General features: G+C 43.5%; 1 protein-coding gene across 1 annotated transcript; it reads right to left on the bottom strand.

Moving 5' to 3' along the window:
• Nucleotides 1–186: 186 nt before the first annotated feature.
• LOC121001888 (protein lifeguard 1-like) lies at nt 187–27,698 on the bottom strand. Its single transcript, XM_040433124.1, has 10 exons — nt 27,570–27,698; nt 21,447–21,773; nt 16,555–16,633; nt 15,718–15,771; nt 14,579–14,669; nt 12,230–12,267; nt 10,936–11,023; nt 2,946–3,035; nt 1,777–1,824; nt 187–1,392 (listed from the first exon to the last, which is right to left on the bottom strand). The coding sequence occupies exons 2-10, from the start codon at nt 21,757–21,759 to the stop codon at nt 1,243–1,245; spliced, it is 951 nt and encodes a 316-aa protein (XP_040289058.1). The 5' UTR covers nt 21,760–21,773; nt 27,570–27,698; the 3' UTR covers nt 187–1,242.

Below are 27,698 nucleotides of genomic sequence, written 5' to 3'. Positions count from 1 at the left end.
ACTGGGGGAGATGTGCTGCTGAGCCACACCCCTTGGTGACGCAACAGCGTCCTTAGTAACAGGATGCAATGCTCTGTTTCTCCCCACAGCGGGTGTGTGCTAGAGGAGACTAGCAGTGGGCTGATTGCTCAGCTGCTCTATTACTATGTGCTAGTGATTCTGACTAATGGAGCGCCAAGTCATAGACCTATCAGGTTCTGATCCAGGGACTCTGTGCTCTATTTAAAACCCTTCCTGGCCATACACCAGTGCCAGTGATAGTCTCTGACTCACTAGCTGTGTTCCTTGTTCCTGTGCTTATTGGATTGCTTGTTCCTCTGACCCCAGCTTGTATTCTGACCATTCTTTGTCTCTCGTTTGGTACTGCGTTGTCAGGCTGTTTCTGATTTTGGCTTGTCTTCTGACCACTCTCTGTCTCTTTGGTTCTGCTTAGCTTGTCAGGTTCTGACCCATTTACGTACGACTCTGGTATTGTGATTGTTGTTTGTCAGTCTGCACTTAAATAGCGTAGGGACCGTTGACCAGTTGGGATTAGCTATCTAGGGCTTGTACTGCAAGTAGTTAGGGAAAGCGGGCTGGGTTCTAGCCTTAGGGCTCACTGTCCTTGTCTGCCCCTTCCTACAGTCGTAAGAGTAGCCATTCATATTTTAGTTTAGGCCTTTTACAGGGCTTGCCCGAGTTTTGATTTAACTCAAACAGCCTCTTTAAGGTTTGAGAGGACAGAAATGTCAAAGACATAGTCGCTTACTACTTGGGTCTGTATTGAAATACTTTCAATGGTCTTCCATGAACTGCAATTTTGGAAACCTACTTTATAGGTAAACAATAAAAAATGAGTGACTATTAAGAACAACTTGGAGAATGCATTGATTCTAGAGGTAGTAATGGCAGATACAGAGAGCAGTTTTAAAAAAGACTAGACCCATCTTAAAAAGCAAACACAAGAATGTTGTGTGCAACCATTTGGAACAAAATTTATAATTGCTACACAAATTAAGTTTTACAAAGGATATTTAAAAAACCAGTTACAATCTCAATAAAAAATAAATAATCTACAAGTTTAATAACGGAACAATAAGTCCAACAAATTAATATAAGGAATGTATGCAGTAGATTGTCCTTATTACATCTGTATTTGTGTCATTGGAGACTGTGGGGTACAGTAATGGGCACCGTACATGCCCCTTCTTTCGTCTTTATCTAGTAATCATGCTGTAAGATGAGGTAAACCTTTCAAAGTAATTAACGACACAATCCAAATATCTGCAGGAGGAGCATGAAGAGATTGATGATGTCCACATAAATGTTCAGAGCAGCAAAGATGTATTCCTCGGGGCTGATTGAGTAACGGTGCTTTCCACCTGTGATTAACTGCGTGTCCACAACCAAGTACTGGAAAGAAAACAGCGTTAGAAGTTATCAAAGTGCTAAAACTAAGAAGATATGTTACAAAGCAGGTGTAAACCTCCACTGTTCTGTGCCTGTGTCCTCATGAAAACATATCCTTCCACTATGGTATACTTCTACTTGGTACAAGGCCCGGAGGGATGCTGTGCTTTATACCAAGTAGACTCCACATCATTTCTAGCAAAATTAAGAAAAGCAAAACGATATTTAATTGGTTGTTATGGATTCCAATGGCCCCATGATAACATTGGGCTGCAGAACAAGGGGTGTTATAGGAGAAAGCAGGCTGAAGAATATTTTTTTTTACAGATATTCATTTTTTGGTATTTTCCCATTAATTGTAAAATCAGAGAAATAAATGTAACTTACCATTCCAAAAATGAAGGTCCCAATGCATGCATAGACAATATTTAGCCACTGTAAAAGCAAACACAAGAGTCAGCAAAAGCCAATTATCTAGTCTGCCTTAATAAGATGTTTGATCTGCCTGTCATTGCCCCAATCAGTGGGGGCAATGACCATGCAGCTGCTATGGGGTCCGTGGGGAAAAGGGTCCTGCAGTGGAGGATAGGCCCCCTCCCCTAATTATACTAATTAGGTCCAGCTCCAGTATAGTATCCCTAACATCAGTGGAGAAAGCTTGATGATGTCATCACATGTCCTGTACATCTAGTAAAGGAACTGCACAAAGAATGGTGTAGTTCCTAGGTTAGATAGGAGCATCTGCCAGGACCTGTGATGACTTCATCTTCAGCATCACAGGTACCGTACATCCAGTAAAGGAACTGCACAGAGCATGGTGTAGTTCCCTGGTTTGATAGGAGCATCTGCCAGAACCTATGATGACATCATCATCATGACAGGTCCTGTATATCTAGTAAAAGAACTGCAGAGCATCATTACAGGTCCTTCAACCCCCAACAGCACAGAAGAGGAGCTCTCCATTGAGACTAGAATGGAGTGGTAAGAGGAGGTCCCCTTCCTTTCTCTTAATTGTCCCCCCATTCCCTATATTTATTAATATCTCATATATATATATATATATATATATATATATATATATAGTACTGCAGACAATTACAACCTCTATTACCTCATGTACCTCACATAGTGACCATAATATATAACTGACCACATATATCTGTACACACTGCACTATTATACCTTGTATGTCTCACATATCAGTACACGGCTCCGTCCTATCTCTCACCATTTCCACGGTGAGATGAGACTAAGCACTGGCCCTTGGTGGCTGGGCTTACGGACACGGCTGTTACAGAACCACCCGTAGCTTGTTTTCCTAGTAGCTCCCATTCACTACAATAGGAGTTTCAGAAATAGCGGAGCGCTGGCCTGCTCAGCCGGTCCACCTAGTGCCCTTGCTTAGTCCCATCTCACCATGGAAATGGTGAAATGGAACAACCCCTTTAATACATGTGGCACACAACATCTGCGCTAGAATTTTGTTTCAGTTTGTGCCACAGTCCTGACACGTTTTCATTAGTAGATCTGCCCCAATGCTTTGTTGTTGTACTTACCAATGACCTGAAAATGGCAGCTAATATGCCAAAAGACAGCAAAACCAAAAGAGCAACCATAAGACCACCTGACAGGATGGTGAAGTCCCACTAGAAGATAAAAAGGTATGAATAAGGACAAAATACAGGAGAAAATATTTTAGTAAACTGAAGCAGTGATTATAGGGCTCTAAATTGGAGAAACATTTGAGATCTACCTCTGTGTATCAAAGCTATTTTTGGTTGTTATAATTGTTTTTTTCCCTTTTAACTATTACCTTTTTTATTATTGCATAATACTAATTTTTAGCTAAAAATAATTTTTTTAATTGGTCTCTATTAAAAATTTTGAACCACTGTCTTTGCGTAGCCTTCAGTTTCTCTAGTAGCAGAATCTCAATTTTCACTCTGTTCCGTCAGGCAGCTCAGCTGATCTCTCTGGTTTCGGACCTTGGAAACACTCATTATAGCTCAATTCTTATGTTACGGATATGAATGTGGCATAACTAAGTGTTTATGACCTTTTTAGTAATTTAGAGATAAGGGGGGAGATTTATCAAAACTGGTGTAAAGGAAAACTGGCTTAGTTGCCCCTAGAAACCAATCACATTTCACCTTTCATTTTCCAAAGAAGCTCTGAAAAATGAAAGGTGGAATCTGATTGGTTGCTACAAAGTGAAAGTAAAAAGTAATATTCACACAGGTAGAACAGTTAACCCTTTGTGACAGAACGGCTCAAAAGTTTTAATACAGACCAATGGAAAAAATTATTTTTAGCACAAAATGAGTAAAATGCAATCATAAAAAAAATATGCCCCTGCAGGTGTATATAGCCTTTAAGCTCCACTGATAGTATTGATTGGGTAAGATGATGTATTGTGACTATCCCTCCCATGTATTGCCATGAGGTGTCAACCATGTTCCAAAGAACTGGTCAATGGGGGCTCCCCATTGTTGATGGCTAAATGATTGTTACTTACTTTATTATCTCTCTCTCTAATATATATATATATATATATATATATATATATATATCAGTACAGACTAAAAGTTTGGACACACCTTCTCATTCAAAGAGTTTTCTTTATTTTCATGACTATGAAGGCATCAAAACTATGAATTAACACATGTGGAATTATATACATAACAAACAAGTGTGAAACAACTGAAAATATGTCATATTCTAGGTTCTTCAAAGTAGCCACCTTTTGCTTTGATTACTGCTTTGTACACTCTTGGCATTCTCTTGATGAGCTTCAAGAGGTAGTCCCCTGAAATGGTCTTCCAACAGTCTTGAAGGAGTTCCCAGAGATGCTTAGCACTTGTTGGCCCTTTTGCCTTCACTCTGCGGTCCAGCTCACCCCAAACCATCTCGATTGGGTTCAGGTCCGGTGACTGTGGAGGCCAGGTCATCTGGCGCAGCACCCCATCACTCTCCTTCATGGTCAAATAGCCCTTACTTTCAAAGTTTTCCCAATTTTTCGGCTGACTGACTGACCTTCATTTCTTAAAGTAATGATGGCCACTCGTTTTTCTTTACTTAGCTGCTTTTTTCTTGCCATAATACAAATTCTAACAGTCTATTCAGTAGGACTATCAGCTGTGTATCCACCTGACTTCTCCTCAACGCAACTGATGGTCCCAACCCCATTTATAAGGCAAGAAATCCCACTTATTAAACCTGACAGGGCACACCTGTGAAGTGAAAACCATTTCAGGGGACTACCTCTTGAAGCTCATCAAGAGAATGCCAAGAGTGTGCAAAGCAGTAATCAAAGCAAAAGGTGGCTACTTTGAAGAACCTAGAATATGACATATTTTCAGTTGTTTCACACTTGTTTGTTATGTATATAATTCCACATGTGTTAATTCATTGTTTTGATGCCTTCAGTGTCAAATCTACAATTTTCATAGTCATGAAAATAAAGATAACTCTTTGAATGAGAAGGTGTGTCCAAACTTTTGGTCTGTACTGTATATAGATCCAGAAAAAGAGCGGCACTCCGGTAAGATAAAAGTAAGTGATTCCTTTATTCACCCATACAGTGCAACGTTTCGGCTCCAAGAAATGAGCATTTTCCAAGGCTTGAAAAAGGCTCATTTCTTGGAGCCGAAACGTTGCACTGTATGGGTGAATAAAGGAATCACTTACTTTTATCTTACCGGAGTGCCGCTCTTTTTCTGGATCCATTGGTTGGGGTAAGAAGTCCATTCCCCCTGAACGTGCACCCGTTTTTCTTTGATATAGATATATATATATATATATATATATATATATATATATATATATATATATATATATATATATATATATATATATATATATATATGGTGGATATAAAAAGTCTACACACCCCTGTTAAAAAGAAAACTAAAAAAATACTAAAATAATGTGGTTGCATAAGTGTGCACACCCTCTTATAACTGGGAATGTAGCTGTGTTCAGAATTAAGCAATCACATTCCAAATCATGTAAAATAGGAGTCAGCATACACCGGCCATCATGTAAAGTGCCTCTGATTAACCCCAAATAAAGTTCAGCCGCTCTAGTTGGTCTTTCCTGAAATTTTCTTAGTCGCATGCCACAGCAAAAGCCATGGTCCACAGAGAGCTTCCAAAGCATCAGAGGGATCTTATTGTTAAAAGGCATCAGTCAGGAGAAGGGGACAAAAGAATTTCCAAGGCATTAGATCTACCATGGAACACAGTGAAGACAGTCATCATCAGGTGGAGAAAATAGGGCACAACAGTGACATTACCAAGAACTGGACGTCCCTCCAAAATTGATGAAAAGACGAGAAGAAAACTGGTCTGGGAGGCGACCAAGAGGCCTACAGCAACATTAAAGGAGCTGCAGGAATATCTGGCAGGTACTGGCTGTGTGGTACATGTGACAGCAATCTCCCGTATTCTTCATATGTCTGGGCTATGGGTAAGAGTGGCAAGACGAAAGCCTTTTCTTACGAAGAAAAACATCTAAGCCAAGCTACATTTTGCAAAAACACATCTGAAGTCTCCCAAAAGCATGTGGGAAAAGGTGTTATGGTCTGATGAAACCAAAAACACTGCACATCACCAAATGAACACCATACCACAGTGAAGCATGGTGGTGGCAGCATCATGCCAAGGGGCTGTTTTTCTTCAGCTGGAACTGGGGCCTTAGTTAAGCTAGAGGGAATTTATGAACAGTTCCAAATACCAGTCAATATTGGCACAAAACCTTCAGGCTTCTGCTAGAAGGCTGAACATGAAGAGGAACTTCATCTTTCAGCAGGACAACGACCCAAAGCATACATCCAAATCAACAAAGGAATGGCTTCATCAGAAGAAGATTGAAAATCTGTGGGGTGATCTGAAGAGGGCTGTGCACAGGAGATGCCCTCGCAATCTGACAGATTTGGAGTGTTTTTGCAAAGAAGAGTGGGCAAATCTTGCCAAGTCAAAATGTGCCATGCTAATAGACTCATACCCCAAAAGACTGAGTGCTGTAATAAAATAAAAAGGTGCTTCAACAAAGTATTAGTTTAAGGGTCTGCACACTTATGCAACCATATTATTTTATTTTTATATTTTTTCTTCCCTCTACCTAAAAGATTTCAGTTTATTTTTCAATTGAGTTGTGCAGTTTATAGGTCACATTAAAGGTGGAAAAAGTTCTGAAATGATTTACCTTTGTCTCATTTTTTTTTACAGCACAGAAACCTGACATTTTAAGAGGGGTGTGTAGACTTTTTATATCCACTGTATGTATATATACGTGTGTATTTTATCACTTCTTAGTGAACCCTTTCTACAATAAGCCTTGTTATTCCCGTATCTCATGGGAGAGCAACCTCTATTAGTGCTCAACTAGCAATATTGGCTATAGTATGACTATAGTATGTCTAGGCGGAGCTCCGGACTTTATATTTGTGACCGGGCTTCATATCTGGATATTAGGAGACGTACATGCTCCGGCGATCACGTGATACGCTGGTGCAATGTTAGGCATCCATTTGTGTTGTGGGAATTCCCATTCCGTCTGGGCATGCTCACAACACATGCGGTGGCCATCTTTAATGTGGGTATTTGATTTAGTGGACTTACAGATATCCACAAAGCCTGGGAATCATCACAATATTTATTGTAACGTCTTCCCGCACAGCAGATGTGTGAGTGGAAGCTTGGAGATCACGTGCTATGGTGGGATAGGACTTGGCGCTTTACAATCATGGCGTTCTCTGCATCATGCTGCGCCTGACATTTAGGTGACCCGTTCAAGGAGATTCATGGATTTTTTTGGTTTGTGAAGGTATATATAGACAACCATCTCACTGCCCCTCACTTCCCCTGACGAAGCCATTGGGCAAAACGCGTTGCATAAGTGAGGGAGACTGGTATGGCAGAGATACTTTGGGTATGCACATGGCTCACAATCTAATCTTATTGTTAGATCTAGGATTATTTTACTATATTGATTACATTATTTTTTCTTTGTGAAATATGATGTACAGTCATGGCCAAAAGTTTTGAGAATTACATAAATATTGGAAATTGGAAAAGTTGCTGCTTAAGTTTTTATAATAGCAATTTGCATATACTCCAGAATGTTATGAAGAGTGATCAGATGAATTGCATAGTCCTTCTTTGCCATGAAAATTAACTTCATCTCAAAAAAACTTTCCACTGCATTTCATTGCTGTCATTAAAGGACCTGCTGAGATCATTTCAGTAATCGTCTTGTTAACTCAGGTAAGAATGTTGACGAGCACAAGGCTGGAGATCATTATGTCAGGCTGATTGGGTTAAAATGGCAGACTTGACCTGTTAAAAGGAGGGTGATGCTTGAAATAATTGTTAACCATGGTGACCTGCAAAGAAACGCGTGCAGCCATCATTGCGTTGCATAAAAATGGCTTCACAGGCAAGGATATTGTGGCTACTAAGATTGTACCTCAATCAACAATTTATAGGATCATCAAGAACTTCAAGGAAAGAGGTTCAATTCTTGTTAAGAAGGCTTCAGGGTGTCCAAGAAAGTCCAGCAAGCGCCAGGATCGTCTCCTAAAGAGGATTCAGCTTCAGGATCGGAGTGCCACCAGTGCAGAGCTTGCTCAGGAATGGCAGCAGGCAGGTGTGAGCTCATTTGCACGCACAGTGAGGCGAAGACTTTTGGAGGATGGCCTGGTGTCGAGAAGGGCAGCAAAGAAGCCACTTCTCTCCAAAAAAAACATCAGGGACAGATTGATCTTCTGCAGAAAATATGGTGAATGGACTGCTGAGGACTGGGGCAAAGTCATATTCTCTGATGAAGCCTCTTTCCGATTGTTTGGGGCATCAGGAAAAAGGCTTGTCTGGAGAAGAAAAGGTGAGCGCTACCATCAGTCCTGTGTCATGCCAACAGTAAAGCATCCTGAGACCATTCATGTGTGGGGTTGCTTCTCATCCAAGGGAGTGGGCTCACTCACAATTTTGCCCAAAAACACAGCCATGAATAAAGAATGGTACCAAAACACCCTCCAACAGCAACTTCTTCCAACAATCCAACAACAGTTTGGTGAAGAACAATGCATTTTCCAGCACGATGGAGCACCGTGCCATAAGGCAAAAGTGATAACTAAGTGGCTCGGGGACCAAAGCGTTTACATTTTGGGTCCATGGCCTGGAAACTCCCCAGATCTTCATCCCATTGAGAACTTGTGGTCAATCTTCAAGAGGCGGGTGGACAAACAAAAACCCACTAATTCTGACAAACTCCAAGAAGTGATTATGAAAGAATGGGTTGCTATCAGTCAGGAATTGGCCCAGAAGTTGACAGGCATGCCCAGTCGAATTGCAGAGGTCCTGAAAAAGAAGGGCCAACACTGCAAATACTGACTCTTTGCATAAATGTCATGTAATTGTCGATAAAAGCCTTTGAAACGTATGAAGTGCGTGTAATTATATTTCACTACATCACAGAAACAACTGAAACAAAGATCTAAAAGCAGTTTAGCAGCAAACTTCGTGAAAACTAATATTTGTGTCATTCTCAAAACTTTTGGCCACGACTGTACTTACTTGCCACTATGGCGTTTGCCTGCTCTGATATATAGAGCCCTATTGCTAGCCTTTTCTAGTGGTCCCTCTTGTAATGTGGACCCTTATGTATGGTTTAATTGTATTTATATGATATGAAATAAAGGTTTTTGATACTTTATGATCGTTTTGGACTTCGAATGGTCTGGGTGCACACATGTTTATTGTAGGAGTTGTGACTGATTGGGTAAGATGATGTATTCTGACTATCTCTCTCATGTATTACCATGATGTGTCGACCATGTTCCAAAGAACTGGTCAATGGGTCTCCCCATTGTTGATGGCTAAATGATTGTTACTTAAAATTTTTATCACTTCTTAGTGAACCCTTTCTACATTAAGCCTTGTTATTCCTTTATCTCAGAATTCACGGGAGAGCAACCTCTATTAGACAGTGCTCAACTACCAATATAGGCTGATAGGAGAAGATCCCACCAGCAGGCCTCAGAGATGAACTCATCATCGGGGGATCCCTTAGGCCCCTTTCACACGAGTGAGTATTCCGCGCGGATGCGATGTGGGAGGTGAACGCATTGCACCCGCACTGAATACTGACCCATTCATTTCTATGGGGCTGTGCACACGAGCGGTGATTTTCACGCATCACTTTTGCGTTGCGTGAAAATCGCAGCATGCTCCTCTTTGTGCGTTTTTCACGTAACGCAGGCCCCATAGAAATGAATGGGGTTGCGTGAAAATCGCAAGCATCCGCAAGCAAGTGCGGATGCGGTGCGATTTTCACGCACGGTTGCTAGGAGACGATCGGGATGGAGACCCGAACCTTATTATTTTCCCTTATAACATGGTTATAAGGGAAAATAATAGCATTCTGAATACAGAATGCTAAGTAAAACAGGGCTGGAGGGGTTAAAAATAAATAAAAAATCATTTAACTCACCTTAATCCACTTGCTCGCGATGCCCGGTATCTGCGTCTGACTCTTTTACTGTATAGGACCTGTGGAGAGCATTAACTATAGTTTAAGGACCTGGGATGACGTCACTCCAGTCATCACATGGTACGTCACATGATCTTTTACCATGGTGAATCACCATGGAAAAAGATCATGTGACGTACCATGTGATGACCGGAGTGACGTCATCCCAGGTCCTTAAACTATAGTTAATGCTCTCCACAGGTCCTATACAGTAAAAGACTCAGACGGAGATGCCGGGCATCGCGAGCAAGTGGATTAAGGTGAGTTAAATGATTATTTTTTTTTTTTTAACCCCTCCAGCCCTGTTTTACTTAGCATTCTGTTTTCAGAATGCTATTATTTTCCCTTATAACCATGTTATAAGGGAAAATAATACTATTTACAGAACACCGATCCCAAGCCCGAACTTCTGTGAAGAAGTTCGGGTTTGGGTACCAGACACGCGCGATTTTTCTCACGCGAGTGCAAAACGCATTACAATGTTTTGCACTCACGCGGAAAAATCGCGGGTGTTCCCGCAACGCACCCGCACATTTTTCCGCAACGCCCGTGTGAAAGAGGCCTTGCAATGCTTTATCCAAACACAACAACTTCTTTAAAGTATGGTCTAGAGCAGTAGTGATGGTGAACCTTTGAGAGAGCGAGTGCCCAAACTGCAACCCAAAACCCACTTATTTATCGCAAAGTGCCAACACGGCAATTTCACCTGAATACCAATATAGTACATCTTCCATGTACTTTATAATTTAGCTATAACACCCTGCCTACATTTATTGTGCTGTTCATAGTGCACCCTGCACTGATGAAGGGCAGGAAAAGTCTAAGGCATATTGGTACACCATAGACTTTTTCCAGGGTGCGGGTGCCCAGAGAGAGAGCTCTGAGTGCCGCCTCTGGCACCCGTGCCATAGGTTCGCCTCCACTGGTCTAGAAGTTTGCTGACTGGATTAGCACAGGCAATTATAGGACAGTGATAAATGGTAATATTAGGACCTCCCAATATAAACAATGTCTTACCTTTGTTTGCAAAGCAAAAATAGTCAGACCCAAAGTGACAAGTATGGTGGCTCCGGTGGCCCACATCACGGCATCAGCATCAAAGAACCTGGGGACAAGGTATGAAATCTTGTAAGCAACTGCACATATGCTTTAAAGAGTAACTCTTAAGCCAAAATGGGTTTCAAAGTAAGCATTACTGCCATGTAGAATAGGAGTCCCGAAATATAACTATACCTTTCTTGTGAAAATCCACTCCTCTAATTCTGAGAAATGCTTCTTTTTATTTTTATGCAAATAAGGATGGGCGGGGCTATATGTTTGGTACACCATCGCTCCGCCAGACATGCCAACCAGTGCTATTCCCCTCTTATTTGAGTGACAGTCCCTAACATCTCCAAGCTGGTAGCAATGAAGCAAAGGAGGCCTAGGGCATCGAAAAAGGTGGTCCTGCCCATGGTGCACCAAAAACCTTAATCACATAAAATAAAAAGAAGCCTGTCTCAGGATTAGAGGACCAGATTTTTACAAGAAAGGTATGGTTATGTTTTAGGACAATAAAGGAATATTCTCCAGCATCCGTCAGTATTGGTCGTCTTTATTGTAGATCGGCATAACAGTACATGCTTCAATCTTCACCACCCTCCACCACAGGTTAACATGTTTCAAACTTGGAAGTTCTTGTTTTAGGACACCTTCCCTACAGGGTGGTATGCTTATTTCAAAACCGATTTTGGAGGTGACAGACCCCTACCACCTCCACTTATAGGCTTCATTAGTTTGTAACTTTTCATGGAACCTTTCATAAATTCCCCTCATAGTATTTTTTGCATTTTTTGTGTGTGTTTCTCACATTTTGGAGGTGGTTTTTAATGCATCCAGATGTTACTAGTCTATAGTGGATTTTATAATAATTAACTACTGATATGCTGTTTTTAGCACATTTGCACAGTGTGCTGTAGGCATGACGTTTCTGAGCAGTTTTCCATTAGTCATCTCTGTGGGAGTGGAAAAACTCTGTATGGGGGGGGGGGGGGACTGTAAAAACTCATGGTTTGTTTTTATCACAAAAATAAAAAACTGCATGAAAAATCCTATATGTGAATGAACACTAAGGGAATACTGTAGTTGTCAGAACCTGGGGAGCTCACGGCAGGAGGCTAAGGTTGAGCCTCAGATTTTTGCTTGCCATGGTGTGCAATGTGTGCCGACCCGCCACAAGTCACACGTCGCAGTCAGCGTCCAAAACGGCTGTGAGCGAGCCCTTAAGGGTAAAATCTGATGTAGTAATAAATGAGGTATATGAAGAACTCACGCTGCAAGCGATCCAAGCAAACAGCCTTCAAACACAGTCTGTAAAAACAAGGAGAGACAGAGTTACTAACACGCCAAACATATAGGTGGGGGGCAAATAAGGGGACCCTGAGGGAATTCAAGTGAGCTGCTCAACTATGAGAGAACTCTGATACTTAGGGCTCATTCACACAAACATATTTTGCGTGCCGCATACGGTCCGTATACGGAACTATCCATTTCAATGGGTCCGCAAAAGATGCGGACAGCACTCTGTGTGCTGTCCGCATCCATTGCAACGTTCCGTGGCCCCGCAAAAATTATTTTGTCCGTTTTGCGGACAAGAATAGGCATTTCTATAATAGGCCTCCTGTTCCGTTCCGGAAATTGCGGAAGGTACACGGGCGCCATCCATGTTTTTACGGACCGCAAAAAACGTCACGGTCATGTGAACGAGCCCTTAAAGGGGTTGTCCGACCCCTGTAACAATTGTAGTTATGTGCCTGAATCTGTTCTGATTAAAGAAAACAGAGAAGCACTTACCTGGTCACCATTGCTCTATATATTGAGGGTCCCCTCTCCGCTGCTTCAGGTCCCCTGTGTGACCGAAGTGTGATGCCCCATCTGTCGTCACATGGACTGCTGTAGACATTCAGTGGCCTCAATATGTCACCACTGAGTGAATAGCTGCATCGGTGCAAGCGACAATGGATGTGAGGGCAGACCTAAAGAGACTGGAAGCAACGTGAATGGGACCCTTGGTGCTGGTGACTAGGTATGTGACGTTCTTTCTTTAGGCAGAGCAGATTTCAGCACATAACTACAATTAAGGTGGGGGCGGTGGACAACCCCTTTAAAGAGACTCAAACTACTATAAGATCTGCCAAGAGGTGACAATTTTTTTTTTGGAGAAAACACGACAGAGGGGAATTTATTATCCTGACACGGCAGTTTTCTGGTGTAGAAAAGTCATACATTTTGGTGCAACTCACATTTTGTGTCAAAGTTTGCCACCCTTGCCACTTTCTTAAAAAAATTAATAAAAGAAAAAAAAAATGGGTGGGAGGGATGTTGTGTTGGTGGGACCTCCACAGGCCAACACATTTAAAGGGGTTCTCTGGGAATGGCTTCAAATGGCTAGCATCAACCTGTTCTAGAATGTGGGCAGGACTGGTTGCCTCCACTTGCAGAGTTGCCTGGGGGTTGAGGGGGTGAGGCCTCACTAAAGGGTCGGACTGGCCCACCAGAGTACCAGAGGATCCTCTATTGGGCCCAAGCTCTGACAATAATGGACCCCTAATAAAACAGGGCCCTTAAGGCCCTATATCCATGGAGGGTGGGCCCTCAGAATCATTTTGTCTGGTGGACCCAAGGAACTTCAGAACGACACTGCCTCACAACAGATGGTAATGATGTGATCCTGCCTACGATATACCATCATGGCTGAGCAGCCTGACAGGAACACTCACCAATGTGTAGTAAATGCAAGTGGCAGGGCATGGTGAGTAGTGAGGCCTCATCCCCTCACCCCTAGTCAGCTCTAAAAGGGGAGGCAACCAGTCCTACTCACATTCTAGAACAGGGTGCTGGCGGGATTTTTAAATCATTCCTGGAGAACCCCTTTAACAATACGTGTGCCAGAAATATGCATGGAACTTGCTCCCAAAATTATTAAGAGGCATGCCTCTAAGAGAGGACCGTACACCAGTGGGGTTTCTAATTAAGACTGGGGTCAGAAATACTAGTCTTAATATATCCCCCCCAAAATGTAGATTATTTCCTTTCCACTATTCAAAGTCTGTGGAGTCTGATGGTGATAACCAAACGCTGTATTTGGCTATCCACGTAAGTCCCATAGTCTTTGAATGGAGAAGCAGCGCTCATGCTCTACCTGTGCTTCATTCAAGCTCCCCTCGGTGCAGTTATACACTGAAGAGTGATCGGATAGTTAGACTCTATCCTGTGGGAAAACCTATTTAAAGGGGATTTTAAAATTGATGGCCTATCCTCAATATCTGATCATCGGGGGTCAACACCTGGCACGCCCACTGATCAGCTGTTACTTAGTATAGCTCCACTGCTGGATGTGCACAGCTCCATCTGTTATGTAGTGGACAGAGCTGGTTACTGCAGCATTCCCATTAGTGGGAGCAGCGCTCCAGCAACTTGCTCCAGCTACTCAATGGATGAAGCAGCCTAGTTCCTGCGCCTGAGCTATTTTGGAGCAGCTGCTTGGTGGGGGTGCGGGGTTTCAGACCGCCATCGATCAGATATTGATGGCCGATCTAGAGGATAGGCTATCAATGTCAAAATCCTGAAATACCTTTTTAAGGGTTCTTTTAATGATAAGCATTGCCGACATTGAACTTACAAAGATTCCAAGGAGTATGAAGTTTAATGGAACTCTCCGACGAGCCTGGTCACAGCAAGCAAGCACCATAATCAGAATGAAAGTACTAGGTCTGTAGGAAGAAACACAGCAGAACATGAGATGAAGGGGATATGATGATATGCCGAGAAAAAATATTTACAGGGTTGGTATCACTAGCAACAAAACACGGGCCTCCTAGTCATGCTCTACATTGCCAAGCTGAAGGTGGGGGATAGACAAGGGCCCATACATACCAAAACAGTATGTAGCAAGCGCTTAAGCTCCCCCTAGTGGTGGCAGATGTAACAATATATCTGGGCGTAATAATTATTAAGAAGTTAATCAGGAACAGGGCATGGTGTTACAAAGTGGACATTCACTTATCAGTCATCTGTTTATTGCCTCCAAATATTAATAGTAATTGGAGGTCAAGGTTCTCTAGAAGTTTAATATTAATACCCATTCCTTAGGGTAGGCCATGAATAATATAGTTGCCAACAGTCCCGAATTTACAAGGACTGTCCTTAATTCAGAGACGGTCCCGACTAAATCCAGGTAGAAAATAAGCCCAACCCCTAAGTGGATGTTCCCTGCAGATTTTGGGGCATTTCCGAAAATGGGGTGTAAGTGCCCCAAATGTTCCTACAAGAATGTTGGTAAATGTGCCATAACTCCAAAGTTTGCTGAATGTAGGTGGTGTCACGGTACTTTAGTGGGACCAAGGGTGCAGTACCAGGCTCCGTCACAACCATGTGTATGGCGCTCGGCCGGTATTAACAATAAAGGGGGTTGCGTTCCCATCATTGAGCTTGTCGGTTGGATGTCAAAAGTTGAAACCTAAAAATCTAATATTGCTGACCTATCCTAAAGAGCGCCATCCCCCTTTCTTCTCTGGTAATCCAGAATTGGGAAGAATTCATATCATTTAGGTGGATGTCAAGAATCTTATAAAAATGGAGATAGTAATGATCACGGACAAATACTACTTGAGTTCAAGTCTGAGAATGAGATGTTCCACTACAGGCCACCAGGGGACACTGTTCCATTTCAATCTATGTGACATTTACTTTTACTAAATTAAAAATCAATCACTGCAATCACTATAGGCACACACAAAAAAAATAGAAATAAATACTTACAGAAGGGCGTATGCAAGATAAGGATTTTGCCATGTCCACTGCCTCAGTGTTTGCCTAATAGGAAACAGATTACGAGAAAAATCATAAAAAAAAGAATTGGTGCAAGATCGTCACATATACGGTTGGATTATTACCTATGAATCTATATAGGCACCCTATAGGAACACCAGTGTATTCACAATAGACAACTGGTATAAATACATTGATAACTCTATACAGCTCTAAATCACCGTTTCCCATCACATATTACAAGACTTTCTGCCTGCAACCTCCACTAGAGGGGGCTCAATGCCAAAAAATGCATACAGCTACGGTTGATATCAATGGAAGCTGCAAAGAATCTCTCCCTAGTGATGGCTGCAGGGAAAATGCCATGAATCTTTTGTTGGGAGCAGGAGAAGCAGTTCAGCTCTGGACCCCGCTTATCACAGTCACTATGGCTTAACTTCTTACTTTTTTATAATAATTGCCTATTAGCCACACTTGCCAGCTCTGGGAGGCTAGATGTTCTGGCGTGTGTTGCGTGCCACCATACATTTTTTCTGTGTGTGGCAATGCCCCCTTTTTCAAACCATGCCCTCTTTTAGAGAAGGCTACATCCCTTATGTGAAGCAGTATGACACCCTCAATGTCTGTTTGGAAGACTCAGCGCCCACTAACTCCCATTCGAGACTCAGCACCCCGAAACTCCCATTGGGAGGGACTGTACAGTCAACCAGTGTAACTTTTTAAGGGAGATCAACCCCAGTAAACAACTGGAACCAAGTCCATAGATGACACACATACATATATAGCTATTTAGTTACATACAACCGAATTTAATAGAAATCAGCTTACCAAAATGTAAACATGAACACGAGTCCAAAAGTTATTACCAGCTGGATGGTCAGTGTGATGTAGACCTTTCGGATAAAGGCTGGGACACAGCAAAATACAAGTCAATATTTGATATAACTGTGAGATGATGAACAGGCAGGTACTACAAGGCCTACAATTATAAGAGTTCCTTTAGTGGCCATCAGGGGGCAGCATTCCACTACAATTTATATGAGATCTTTACCATTAGTGGAGAGAGTAAGGCTACTTTCACATTAGCGTTAGCCCAAGTGTGCCGCCAGAAGTCCTCTCCCGCCCTATTCACTATAATTGGGACGGACGGAAGATGCGGCCGCAGCACGGCAAACATGCCAAGAGGCGACCGGACAAAAACTGCAGCATGTGGACTTCCAGCGGCACACATGGGCTAGCCAGGGGCGGATTGGCCATAGACCTTACAGGGAAGCTTCCCGGTGGGCCGATTTTTTGGGGGATGTATTTTGTGATAGACTGTGGTATCTGGCTCTGTTGGGGTAGTATAATGTGCCACAATATGATATTTCTGGCCCTGCCTTCCATCAGTTTGGACCTAACTACATAATGGGGCCACTTTTAAGCCTCATGCACACGTCCGTGGATACCGGCCTGGATTTCTTCTGAGTGCAGGAGCGCACGGCGTCATTGGTTGCTATGACGCCGTGCGCTTCCTGCTGCCGCCGCAGTGCAGTAGTGCACTGGTATGATATATACCAGTGCAATACTGTACTGCGGCGGCAGCATAAAGCGCACGGCGTCATAGCAACCAATGACGCCGTGCGCTCCTGCACTCAGAAGAAATCCAGGCCGGTATCACACGGTCCGTGTTCCACGGACGTGTGCATGAGGCTTTAGTTTTTCTCCAGGGCCACTTTAAGTTCCCAGTCCGCCCCTGGGGCTAGCATTAGTACGGATCCGGCAGGCTGTTCCCAGGGGTGCACCTAACCTTTCTGCTGCCTGAGGTGAAAACTGAAATGGCGCCCCAACCCTCCATTGTCAATTTCTTAACCTAACCCCTTCTCTCCAGTCTCTGGTAAAGACATACTTGGAAAACATTACATACAGCTCTACTAATCATACAGGGTACTACAGCCCCACATACTGTGCCCATTGTGCTTCCCAATACTATACTGCAGGAAAATCCCCCTTCTACCCTTGCCCCTACCTGGTGCTGCCTGAGGCAATTGCCTCACCTCGCCTCATTGGTGGTGCACCCCTGGCTGTTCCCCTGCCAGACACTGCTGACGCTAATGTGAAAGTAGCCTAACACATGAAAATTCCGGAGACGCGGAACGGAGTCACGTGGTGTTTCTTTCCGTTGTTCCGCACCACAAATAAATATGACATGTCATATTTTTTTGGGGTGCAGACAGACCACGGACCCATTCAAGTTGAATGGGTCCGGCCCGCTGCACGGATGTTGTCCGTGCATTGGGGACCGCAATTGCGGTCTCCAATGCACGAAACGGCCGCACAACGGCCGTGTGCATGAGGCCTTATCCCCATGCATTCTGAATGGAAAGCATTCCGTTCAGGATGCATCAGGATGTCTTCAGTTTAGTCCCTCTTACGGTTATTTGGCCGGAGAAAATATCACAGCATGCTGCGGTATTTTCTCAGTCCAAAATTCCGGAACACTTGCCGGAATGCCGGATCCGGCACCAAGTGTTTCGGCAAAACGGATTTGCCCATGCGCAAACCTTTAATAATGCAAATAAAAATAAATACCGGATCCGTTTTTCCGGATGACATAGGAGAGACGGATCCGGTGTCTCAATGCATTTGTTAGACGGATCCGCATCCGTCTACAAATGCTATCTGTTTGCACACGTTTGCACACTTTCACACTTGCGGCAGAGGATTCCGGCAGGCAGTTCCGTCGCTGGAACTGCCTGCCGGATTCGTCAAAACGTATGCAAACTGATCGAATTTGTCAGACAGATCAGGATCCTGATCCGTATGACAAATGCATTGAAATGCCGGATCCGTCTCTCCGGTGTCATTCGGAAAAACTGATCCGGCATAAATTTTTTTCAAATTTTTTGCGGTCTGAGCATGCGCAGACACCAATGCCGGGTCCGGCATTAATGCATGTCAATGGGAAAAAATGCCGGTATTATCTGCGTCCTGAAAAGTCAAAAAGACTGAACTGAAGACATCCTGATGCATACTGACCAGATTGCTCTCCATTCAGAATGCATTAGGATGAAACTGATCAGTTCTTTTCCGATATTGAGCCCCTAGGACGGAACTCAATGCCGGAAAACAATGATGCTACTGTGAAAGTACCCTTAGCTGGAATGTAGCTATCCTGTAAGTCAATGTTTGACCTTTTAGAGCAGAGAATCTTGGCACTTTTTTACTGATGACGTAACCTCTGGATAGGTTGTCAGTATCTGATCGGTGGGGGTCCAACAGTAGTGTTGTGGCCTTCTCTCAGGTCACCAAGCACAGCGTCGTACATTGTATAGTGGCTGTGCTTGGTATTGTAGCTCAGCCCCATACATTTGAATGGGACTGAGCTGCTCCTAGGCCACGGGACCGATGAACGTGTCATCACTGGCTTAGGGAAGGCTGATAGAGAAGGCCACGGCACTACTGCAAGCACTGGTAACTTCTCAAACAGCAGAATAGCAGGGTCTCTGGATTTCTGCGTCTCGGACCCCCACTGGATCAGATAGATGACCTATCTGATAAATTGATAAACCCCTTTAACTGGTGAGAGGCATTTGTCAGGATCATGGGGGTACTACTTCTTCTTGTGGAAAGTGCCTAGTAGGTGTAAGGAGTCTTATAGGTCTCTGGGAAAAAGGTATGCAAATGATCTCTCTTTCCAAAAAGAAAAGAAACAAAGAAAACTCCTATAAGTCAATGTTTGAACTTTTAATCAAGCCTTGAGACATAATTTAGGATTGTAGCCAAGCCAGTACTTCATCTGCAGACAGTGGTTTTGGGGTGATTGTCCCTCATCAGTGCAGAGCAGAGAGAACTGGCTCAACTGGGCTTTCCTTCCAGTGGTGGTCTGTACATATCAACAGTATAGGGGGGGGGGGCTCCATTTCTGGTACCCAATTACCAGTAATGACATCATGAGCAATTACCACCTATCTACTGGATTAGTGGGAGTCCGACAGATGGGACAACTACTAATTAGCAGAATAGGGCACCTTAAGTCCTCTTTTCCTCCATTGCAAGGCTGTGGCCAGGAGGAGTCGAATGGAGCAAAGGTTTGCATGCCCCCCGCTGCTTCGTTTAAAGTCTATGGCACTGGGCACATGGGATATATCCGTCCCCTACTGAAAGTGAACCTGACCAAGCAAAATCAGGACCTCTGACATGCTGGATTATGGGATATTCTGATGGTTCAAAATTTGACACCTACCTAGAGAAAATGCACTTATAGGGAGTCATTTATGAATGTTGGCGTATATCTTTCACAGATTCGGTGGCAAAGAGGATTTGCGGCCAAATCTGCAACTTCTTCCCCATTAGGGATGAGCAAACTTCGGGTTTACGCTGAATTGCGTTATGGATTCTGTTACCACAGACCATAACGCAATTTAAGATATTCCATTATACATTCCGTCATAATAGAAGTCTATGGCCAGCATAACGGATCCGTCCGGTTTCCGTTACGCAGGAGAGACACATGGAGAGACGCAGGGTTATTAAGAGCAGCGCCTAAAAAGCTGGTCTTAATAAATTACCCCAATAGTTTCTATGGAAAAAAATTTATTACGCTTGTGGCCAGGGCAAATTTTGAGTTATGCCATGTGGGCCCTATCATTTCTGTCTTGACCCCTGAATATTTGTACGTGTTCTGGAATTCAATATTGCACCTGAATAAAGGACTATAAAGGAATCTTATATAAGAGCCTAACATTGACCTATTGGTTAAACATTAGCTGTGGGAAGAAGGATTGTTATCTGCTCCCATTCTCACATGTAAGGTGTCAAACTAAGAGTCACTGCCAGAAGAGATCTGAATGGGGCTGAGCTGAAATACCAGATATGGCCCATGGACAGGAGTGGCGATGTTTCTGGGAGAAAAACAAACAAAAAAAGGCCCTCTTAATTACGCATATCTCACCTGTAGAAGAAACTTCTCAAAGTTGCGTGGACCAGCCACCTAGTTACGTGAGGCACCTCTTTTGGAAATCCTGCATCCGCCAACATCACGCCAGGTTTCCGGTTTGGGCTATAGAGGAAATGTCATTTCCCAGGACAGAGGAGGTCCTGTGGACAGGCCCAAAACCAATCATATCCCTGGTGCATGCGCAAACTCCTGAATCCACCTCATCTGCACATGCACCAGGGAAATAAATAGTTCTGGTCTCCTTCACAGCATCTTCCTTGTCTTGGGTTGAGGAAGTGACATCCCATCCATAGCCCAGACCATAAACCTGGTAAGAGACTTGACGTCGGGATTTTCAGTAGACCAGGTTCCCGAGCAGCCAATCCACACAACTTCGTAATAAAGTGAAGCAAAAATGGGACAAATATACCGACACTTTGGTCAAATTAGAACCCTGGACCCCGTTGCTGCAAGGCAACGGCCTCCAAGCTGCTTGAAGAGGTTACGAAGGCAGGAAATCACCAACATGTGGGCCCCCTTGCAATTTCTGACCATTTGGGTGTGCGGATGCCGACACTAGCCAAGTGTATTAGGAAAATTTTCAAAGTTGAGGGCATCTGCCCTTGTGATAAATGCACCGTATAACAGTAGTGTCCATCCTATGGCTCTTTAGATGTGTTGAAAAACTACTACCCCCAGCATGTAAGACCACAAAAAATGCAAAACTCCAATTGCTCACTCGGTGGTCTCAACGGCAGGAATGGAGATAGCGGTGGTGACTTTTCTTTTGGGATTTTCTTACCTCTTCTGACTGCACGTTCAGAGAATGGGTTGATATCCTCAATCCCGGCCGTGTACTCCGGTGGCATTTCTACCTCTGGTTTGGGACCACCTTCACCAAGGAAACCATAATGAGGCTGGTCAGGAGGAGGAGGGTAGGCGCTATAACCTGGCGCACCCACCAGTGCGGGGTTTTGTTCACTGTATGGTGGTGCAGCTGGCATGTAGGTGGAGGAGTATGGTGGCGCCTGTGGAGGGTAGGCTGGGTTTTGAACCGCTTGTACATAACTCATCGGTAGATTATCATAGTCGCTGTGGGGACCGCTCTTCTGCATTTTTTTTCTTATGTCTGGAATAGACGCAAACTGGGTTAATGGAGGGTAAAAACAAGTCAAACCATCAAACTTGCACCCATCTTTTGGGTAGACCTATTTGTCAGCAGCCATTTTATGTTGGATAAAACTAGAACTAGTACACCAGACAGACTCATACCTCCCGACTGAATCACACAAGTTTATAGCCCTAGATTCCTAAAGAAACGCCCGCTCACTGACTAATTTGCACCCCCCCCCATCCCCCTTATGACCTCATGGCCGATCTGCAAAAGAGATAGAACATGTCCTATTCTTGTCCGTTTTGCGGACAAGGATGGGCATTGTTACAATGGATCCGCAAAAAAAAAAAAGATGCAAAACAGATGTCACATGGACGTCATCCATATTTTTTTGCGGATCCGTGTTTTGTGGACCTCAAAATACATACTGTGGTGCCCTTAGGCCTCATGCACACGACCGTATGTATTTTCCGTATTTTGCAGAACGGAACAACTGGCCCCTAATAGAACAGTATTATACTTGGCCGTAATGCAGACAATAATAGGACATGTTCTATTTTTTTTGCGGAATCGAAATACAGACATACGGAAACGAAATGCACACAGAGTAACTTCAGTTTTTTTTGCGGACCCATTGAAATGCAAAAAAAATGGTTCAATGGTTCCGCAAAAAAAACGGAATGTGTTCCGTATGCATTCCGTTTCCATATTTCCGTTTTTCCGTTCCGTTGAAAGATAGAACATATTTGTCCGCAAATCACGTTCCGTGGCTCCATTAAAGTCAATGGGTCCGCAAAAACCGGAACACATATGGAAATGCATCCGTATGTCTTCCGTATCTGTTCCGTTTTTGCTGAACCATCTATTGAAAATGTTATGCCCAGCCCATTTTTTCTATGTAATTACTGTATATGCCATACGGAAAAACGGAACGGAAAAACGGAACAGAAACGGAAACACAACGGAACTCAAAAATGGAACAACGTATCCGTGAAAAACGGACTGCAAAAAACTATAAAAGCCATACGTTCGTGTGAACTAGGCCTTAGTCAGTGATTTTCATCAGTTATTGTGAGCCAAAACCAGGAGTGAAGCCTGCACAGACATGAGGTATAAGGCTGGGTTCACACTTGAGCGTTTTACAGCGCATTCAAACGCGCTGTAAAACGCTCAACACATGAAAACCAATGCTTCCCTATGGCCCTGGTTCTCACTTGAGCGTTTTACAGCGCGTTTTGAACGCGCTGAAAAACGCCCTACGCTCAAACAAGTTCTTGAGCTTCTTTGGGGCGTTTTGACGCGCGTTTGTGGCCATAGGACACTGCAGTCAATCACACAAACGCGCGTCGAACGCGCGTTTACTATTGCAAAAAACACGCATAAAAACGCACGACAAAAACGCGCGTTAAACGCGCATATCAAATACGCTCAGGTCTGAACCCAGCCTTAGGGAAAGACCTGCTCCTGTTCTGGGTTTAGAGCCGCACCTTGTTTTGGCTCAAAATCACTGATGGAAATCACTGACCGAACACTGTGGGAGATTTATCAAAACTGGTGTAAAGGAAAACTGACCTTAGTTGCCCATAGCAACCAATCAGAGTCCACCTTTCATTTTTCAGAGCTTCTTTGGAAAAGGAAAGGTGGAATCTGATTGGTTGCTTTGGGCAACTAAGGCCAGTTTTCCTTTACACCAGTTTTGATAAATCTCCCCCACTGACTGTGTGAATGAGGCATTACAGACAAAACCTTGGGGGGCAAGTAACATAAAAAATTATGACATTGCTGATTTCTCCTATAACTGGGGTTGACATTATTCGCCCAGTATCGGACTTGGGTTCCTTGTGCCCACCAGAGGAAATTATTCTCAGGGCAAAAACCCCAAATCATCAATAACGTCTAATAGGTTTCAAAGCCCCTTTTCAGACGAGCGAGTGTCACACTCCGGACTCGCAGCGTGAGTATGAGACAGCTCCCATCCTGACCTCCCAGCACTTCTGGGGTCGCATAGTATTATATTGATTTATGATGCTATATAACCCTTACAATTCTGGAATGTATTGAATAAAGCCTTATGCACACGGCCGTCGTGTGGCCGTTCCGTGCATTGGGGACCGCAATTTGCGGTCCCCAATGCACGGGCAACATCCGTGACGGATCAAGACCCATTCAACATGATCGGGTCCGTGATCCTTCTGCACTGTAAAAAAATAAAACACGTTCTATTGTTTTGCTGTGCGGAGGCACGGACAGAAACACCACGGAAGCACTCCGTAGTGTTTCTGTTGGATTCCATGCCTCCGTTCCACACCGCAGCTCCGGATTCAAGTGAATAGGTCCGCAGTGAATAGGTCCGTGATGTGGGGAGCACACAGCCGGTGCCCGCATATCGCGGACCCGCTGTTTGCGGGCTGCAATATGGCAACGGCCAGGTGCATGAGGCCTAACACTGACAGCATTATGTCAGTGTTATCCAATACATTCCAGACCTCTAAGGGTTACATAGCATCATAAATCAATATAATGCTATGCGACCCCGTCAGTGCCGGGAGGTCAGGATGGGAGCTGCTGCAGACACATGCTGAAAAGTCTGGAGCATGGAACTCGCTGGTCTGAAAGGGGCCAAAGAAATAAAGTAGACCCTGGTGTCTAGTGATTATCTCCAAAAGCAGCTCCAAATGTTTTTTTTTTTCTTTTCTCCTGGACTTTGGGGCCACTATGGTATCAGAGCCGCAGTGTTTTTTTGTCCAGCCGCATATTATAGTGAATGGTGCCGGGCGGACTTCTGGCAGCTCACGAGTGTACACTGTAGTACGGATCTAGCAGACTGTTCCCCTGCCGGAACAGCCTGCGGGACCGAGTAAACGCCGGTGTGAAACAGGCCTTACTGCAGACTGCTGGCTATTCATTCATAACTTCTAGTACAAATAATAGAGGAATGGCACAACATAGAGCCATAAGAAGCTGCAGAATTGTTATTACATGGGGAGTGCAAGTAGTCAATAAAACAGACCTGTCCGGAGAGGGGAGAGGTCCTCTGTAACTAATTGACATAACCTGGTATGGCTACCACATGATCGCCAAAAATATTGATGAAGTCGTTTATAAAATCTTGATGAGGTTGTACCGGCAGGAGTGCGGGTGTAAGGCACAGCCATGTTCTGACCACAATTACAGTGACCAGAGATACCTGCAGACTAACCCCTTAGATGCCTGAGTGTTTGACAAGGGGTTCCCTCTGTCAGCCTATCGGCAGCACATATAACCCTGGCACTAAGCATGTAACAGCACTAGAAAGAGTATAGTGAGCGCCGGAGGCGTCGGGATCTTCTATCTTCAGCAGGACCTGCGCTGACGTCACCGCGCTCACCACGTGGTCATCAAAGGTCCTTTTGCAGGTCCTCAAAGAAGAAGAAAGAAGACGATGCAGACTGCGCGATCAAGTGGATGAGGTGAGTTAATTTTTTTTAGTTTTTAACCCCTCAATCGACATTTTAGTAAGAATTCTGTATTAAGAATGCTATTATTTTCCCTTATAACAATGTTATAAGGGAAAATAATAAAATCTACAGAACACCGATCCCAAGACGAACTTCAGTAAAGAAGTCTGGGTACCACATTTAGTTTTTTATCACGCGCGTGCAAAACGCATTGCACCCGCGTGATAAAAACTGAACAACGCAATCGCAGTCAAAACTGACTGAAATTGCGTGCGCCCTCGCGTGGGTTTCCCGCAATGCACCCGGGACGCATCCGGAGCAAATTCGGGACGCCCGCGTGAAAGAGGCCTAAAGGAATTTTAACAAAAATGGTGCTAAAACTACAACCAGACCTGCAAAAAACAATGCCATCATTGGAACTGTCTGCTCCCGCTGACCGCATTTGTTTCAGACCGGCTCCCGGCACAGGTAAGGACTTACCTGTGCATCGCCGGACTTGTGAGTTAAGATGGCAGCCCGCATGTGTTCGCGGGCGAACACAGCGAACTGGCCATCACTGCATACAATCATTATATTGCTTCTGCTATAGACTTACGAGTTCAGCCTATGGTAAAATTGCTGCGTTCCTTTTAAAGGGGTTCTCCAGGATTAGAAACATATAGCTACTTTATTCCAAAAACAGCACCACCCCTGTCCATGGGTTGTATCTGGTATTGCAGCTCAACTCCATTGAAGCGAATGATGCTGAGCTGTAATACCAGACAGAACCTATGGACAAGTGTGGTGCTGTATTTGGAAGAAAGCAGTCATCTTTTTCTAGTCCTGGACAACCCCTTTAAGCACTGCAGGACTTTATATGAAGTTTGCTATTGCAGGCCTGGGTGCCTCACTCGTTCGTCGCAGGGGGGGCTGCTCATTCAATGGGAGCAGTACGCTTCCAGTAAAAGACCATTCAGATGCCGTGGTCCCAATACTAATAATATGGTAATACTACAAATAATAATATTATACTACTACTAACAGTAATAAAATAATAATAATAATAATAATAATAATATAGTGATACTACAAATAATAATATAATAATACTACTAACAATAATACTAATATACTAGTACTACTTCTAAGGGCTCATGCACCCAAACATATTTACTTTCCATGTCCGTTCAGTTTTTTTTGTGAACTGTATACGGAACCATTCATTTCAATGAGTCTGCAAAAAAAATGGAAGTTACTCCGTGCGCATTCCGTTTCCGTATGTCCGTTCCGCAAAAAAATAGAACACGTCCTATTATTGTCCACATCACGGACAAGGATAGGACTGTTCTATTAGAGGCCAGCTGTTCCGTTCTACAAAATACGAAATGCACACAGAAATCATCCGTATTTTTTTGCGGATCCGTATTTTGCGCACCGCAAAATACATACGGTCGTGAGCATAAGCCCTAATAATAATATGAGGCCTCGTGCATTGCAAACGACTGTGTGCCGGCCATGCCCATGCTGCGGATCATAAATTGCGGTCTGCAATGCACAGGCACCGACCGCGTGCTCGCTGTCTGACGGCGTGGACCCATTGACTTGAATGGGGTCTGCGATTCACATCCGGCGGTCCGCGCTGCAAAAAAGTAGTGCATGCAGTATTTTTGCGGCGCGGAGGCACGGACATAAAACTACGGAGTGCTTCCGTGGGCTTCCTTATCCGTGTCTCCGTTCCGCACCATATCTTCCGGATTGCGGACCCATTCAAGTTAATGGGTCTCCATCCGTGATACGGAGCGCACACGGTCGATGCCCGTCTATTGTGGACCTGCTGTTTGCGGGCCACAATACAGGCACGGACCTGCTATGGTCATGTGCATGAGGACTAATACTGCTACTAACAATAATAATAAAATACTACTACTACTACTAATAATAATAATAATATAGTAATACTACAAATAATAATACTACATACAATAATACTAATATACTGCTACTAATAATATAATACTACTAACAATAATAATACAATACTAACAATAATATTATTATAATAATACTACTACAAATAATGTAATACTAAAAATAATAACATAATACTAGTAATAATATAGTAATACTACAAATAATAATGTAATACTAAAAATAGTTAAATACTACTACTACTACTACTACTACTACTAATAATAATAATAACAATAATATAGTAATACTACAAATAATAATATAATACTATTAACAATAATACTAATATACTAATAAAATAATAATGCTACTAACAGTAATAATATACTACAAATAATATGTTGCTACTACTACTAATAATTATAATAACAACCATAGTACAAATATAATAATATGTAGAAAAGAGCAGAGATTTGTCACTTACAGAGATTCGCCTCGCTGGTGCCTTAGATTCTCAGTGCCGGGCAGTGTCAGTCGTCATTGTTCGCACTGCGCTATTAATCGCAGTCTGTGGCGGTGTCAAAGTTCGTTAACCTTTTATGGAGCAGCCGTG

The sequence above is a fragment of the Bufo bufo genome, chromosome 5 (assembly GCF_905171765.1).
Source record: "Bufo bufo chromosome 5, aBufBuf1.1, whole genome shotgun sequence".
NCBI lineage: Eukaryota > Metazoa > Chordata > Amphibia > Anura > Bufonidae > Bufo > Bufo bufo.
The sequence above is the reverse complement of the archived record's forward strand: the minus strand, read 5'-3'. Positions and strand labels throughout refer to the sequence as shown.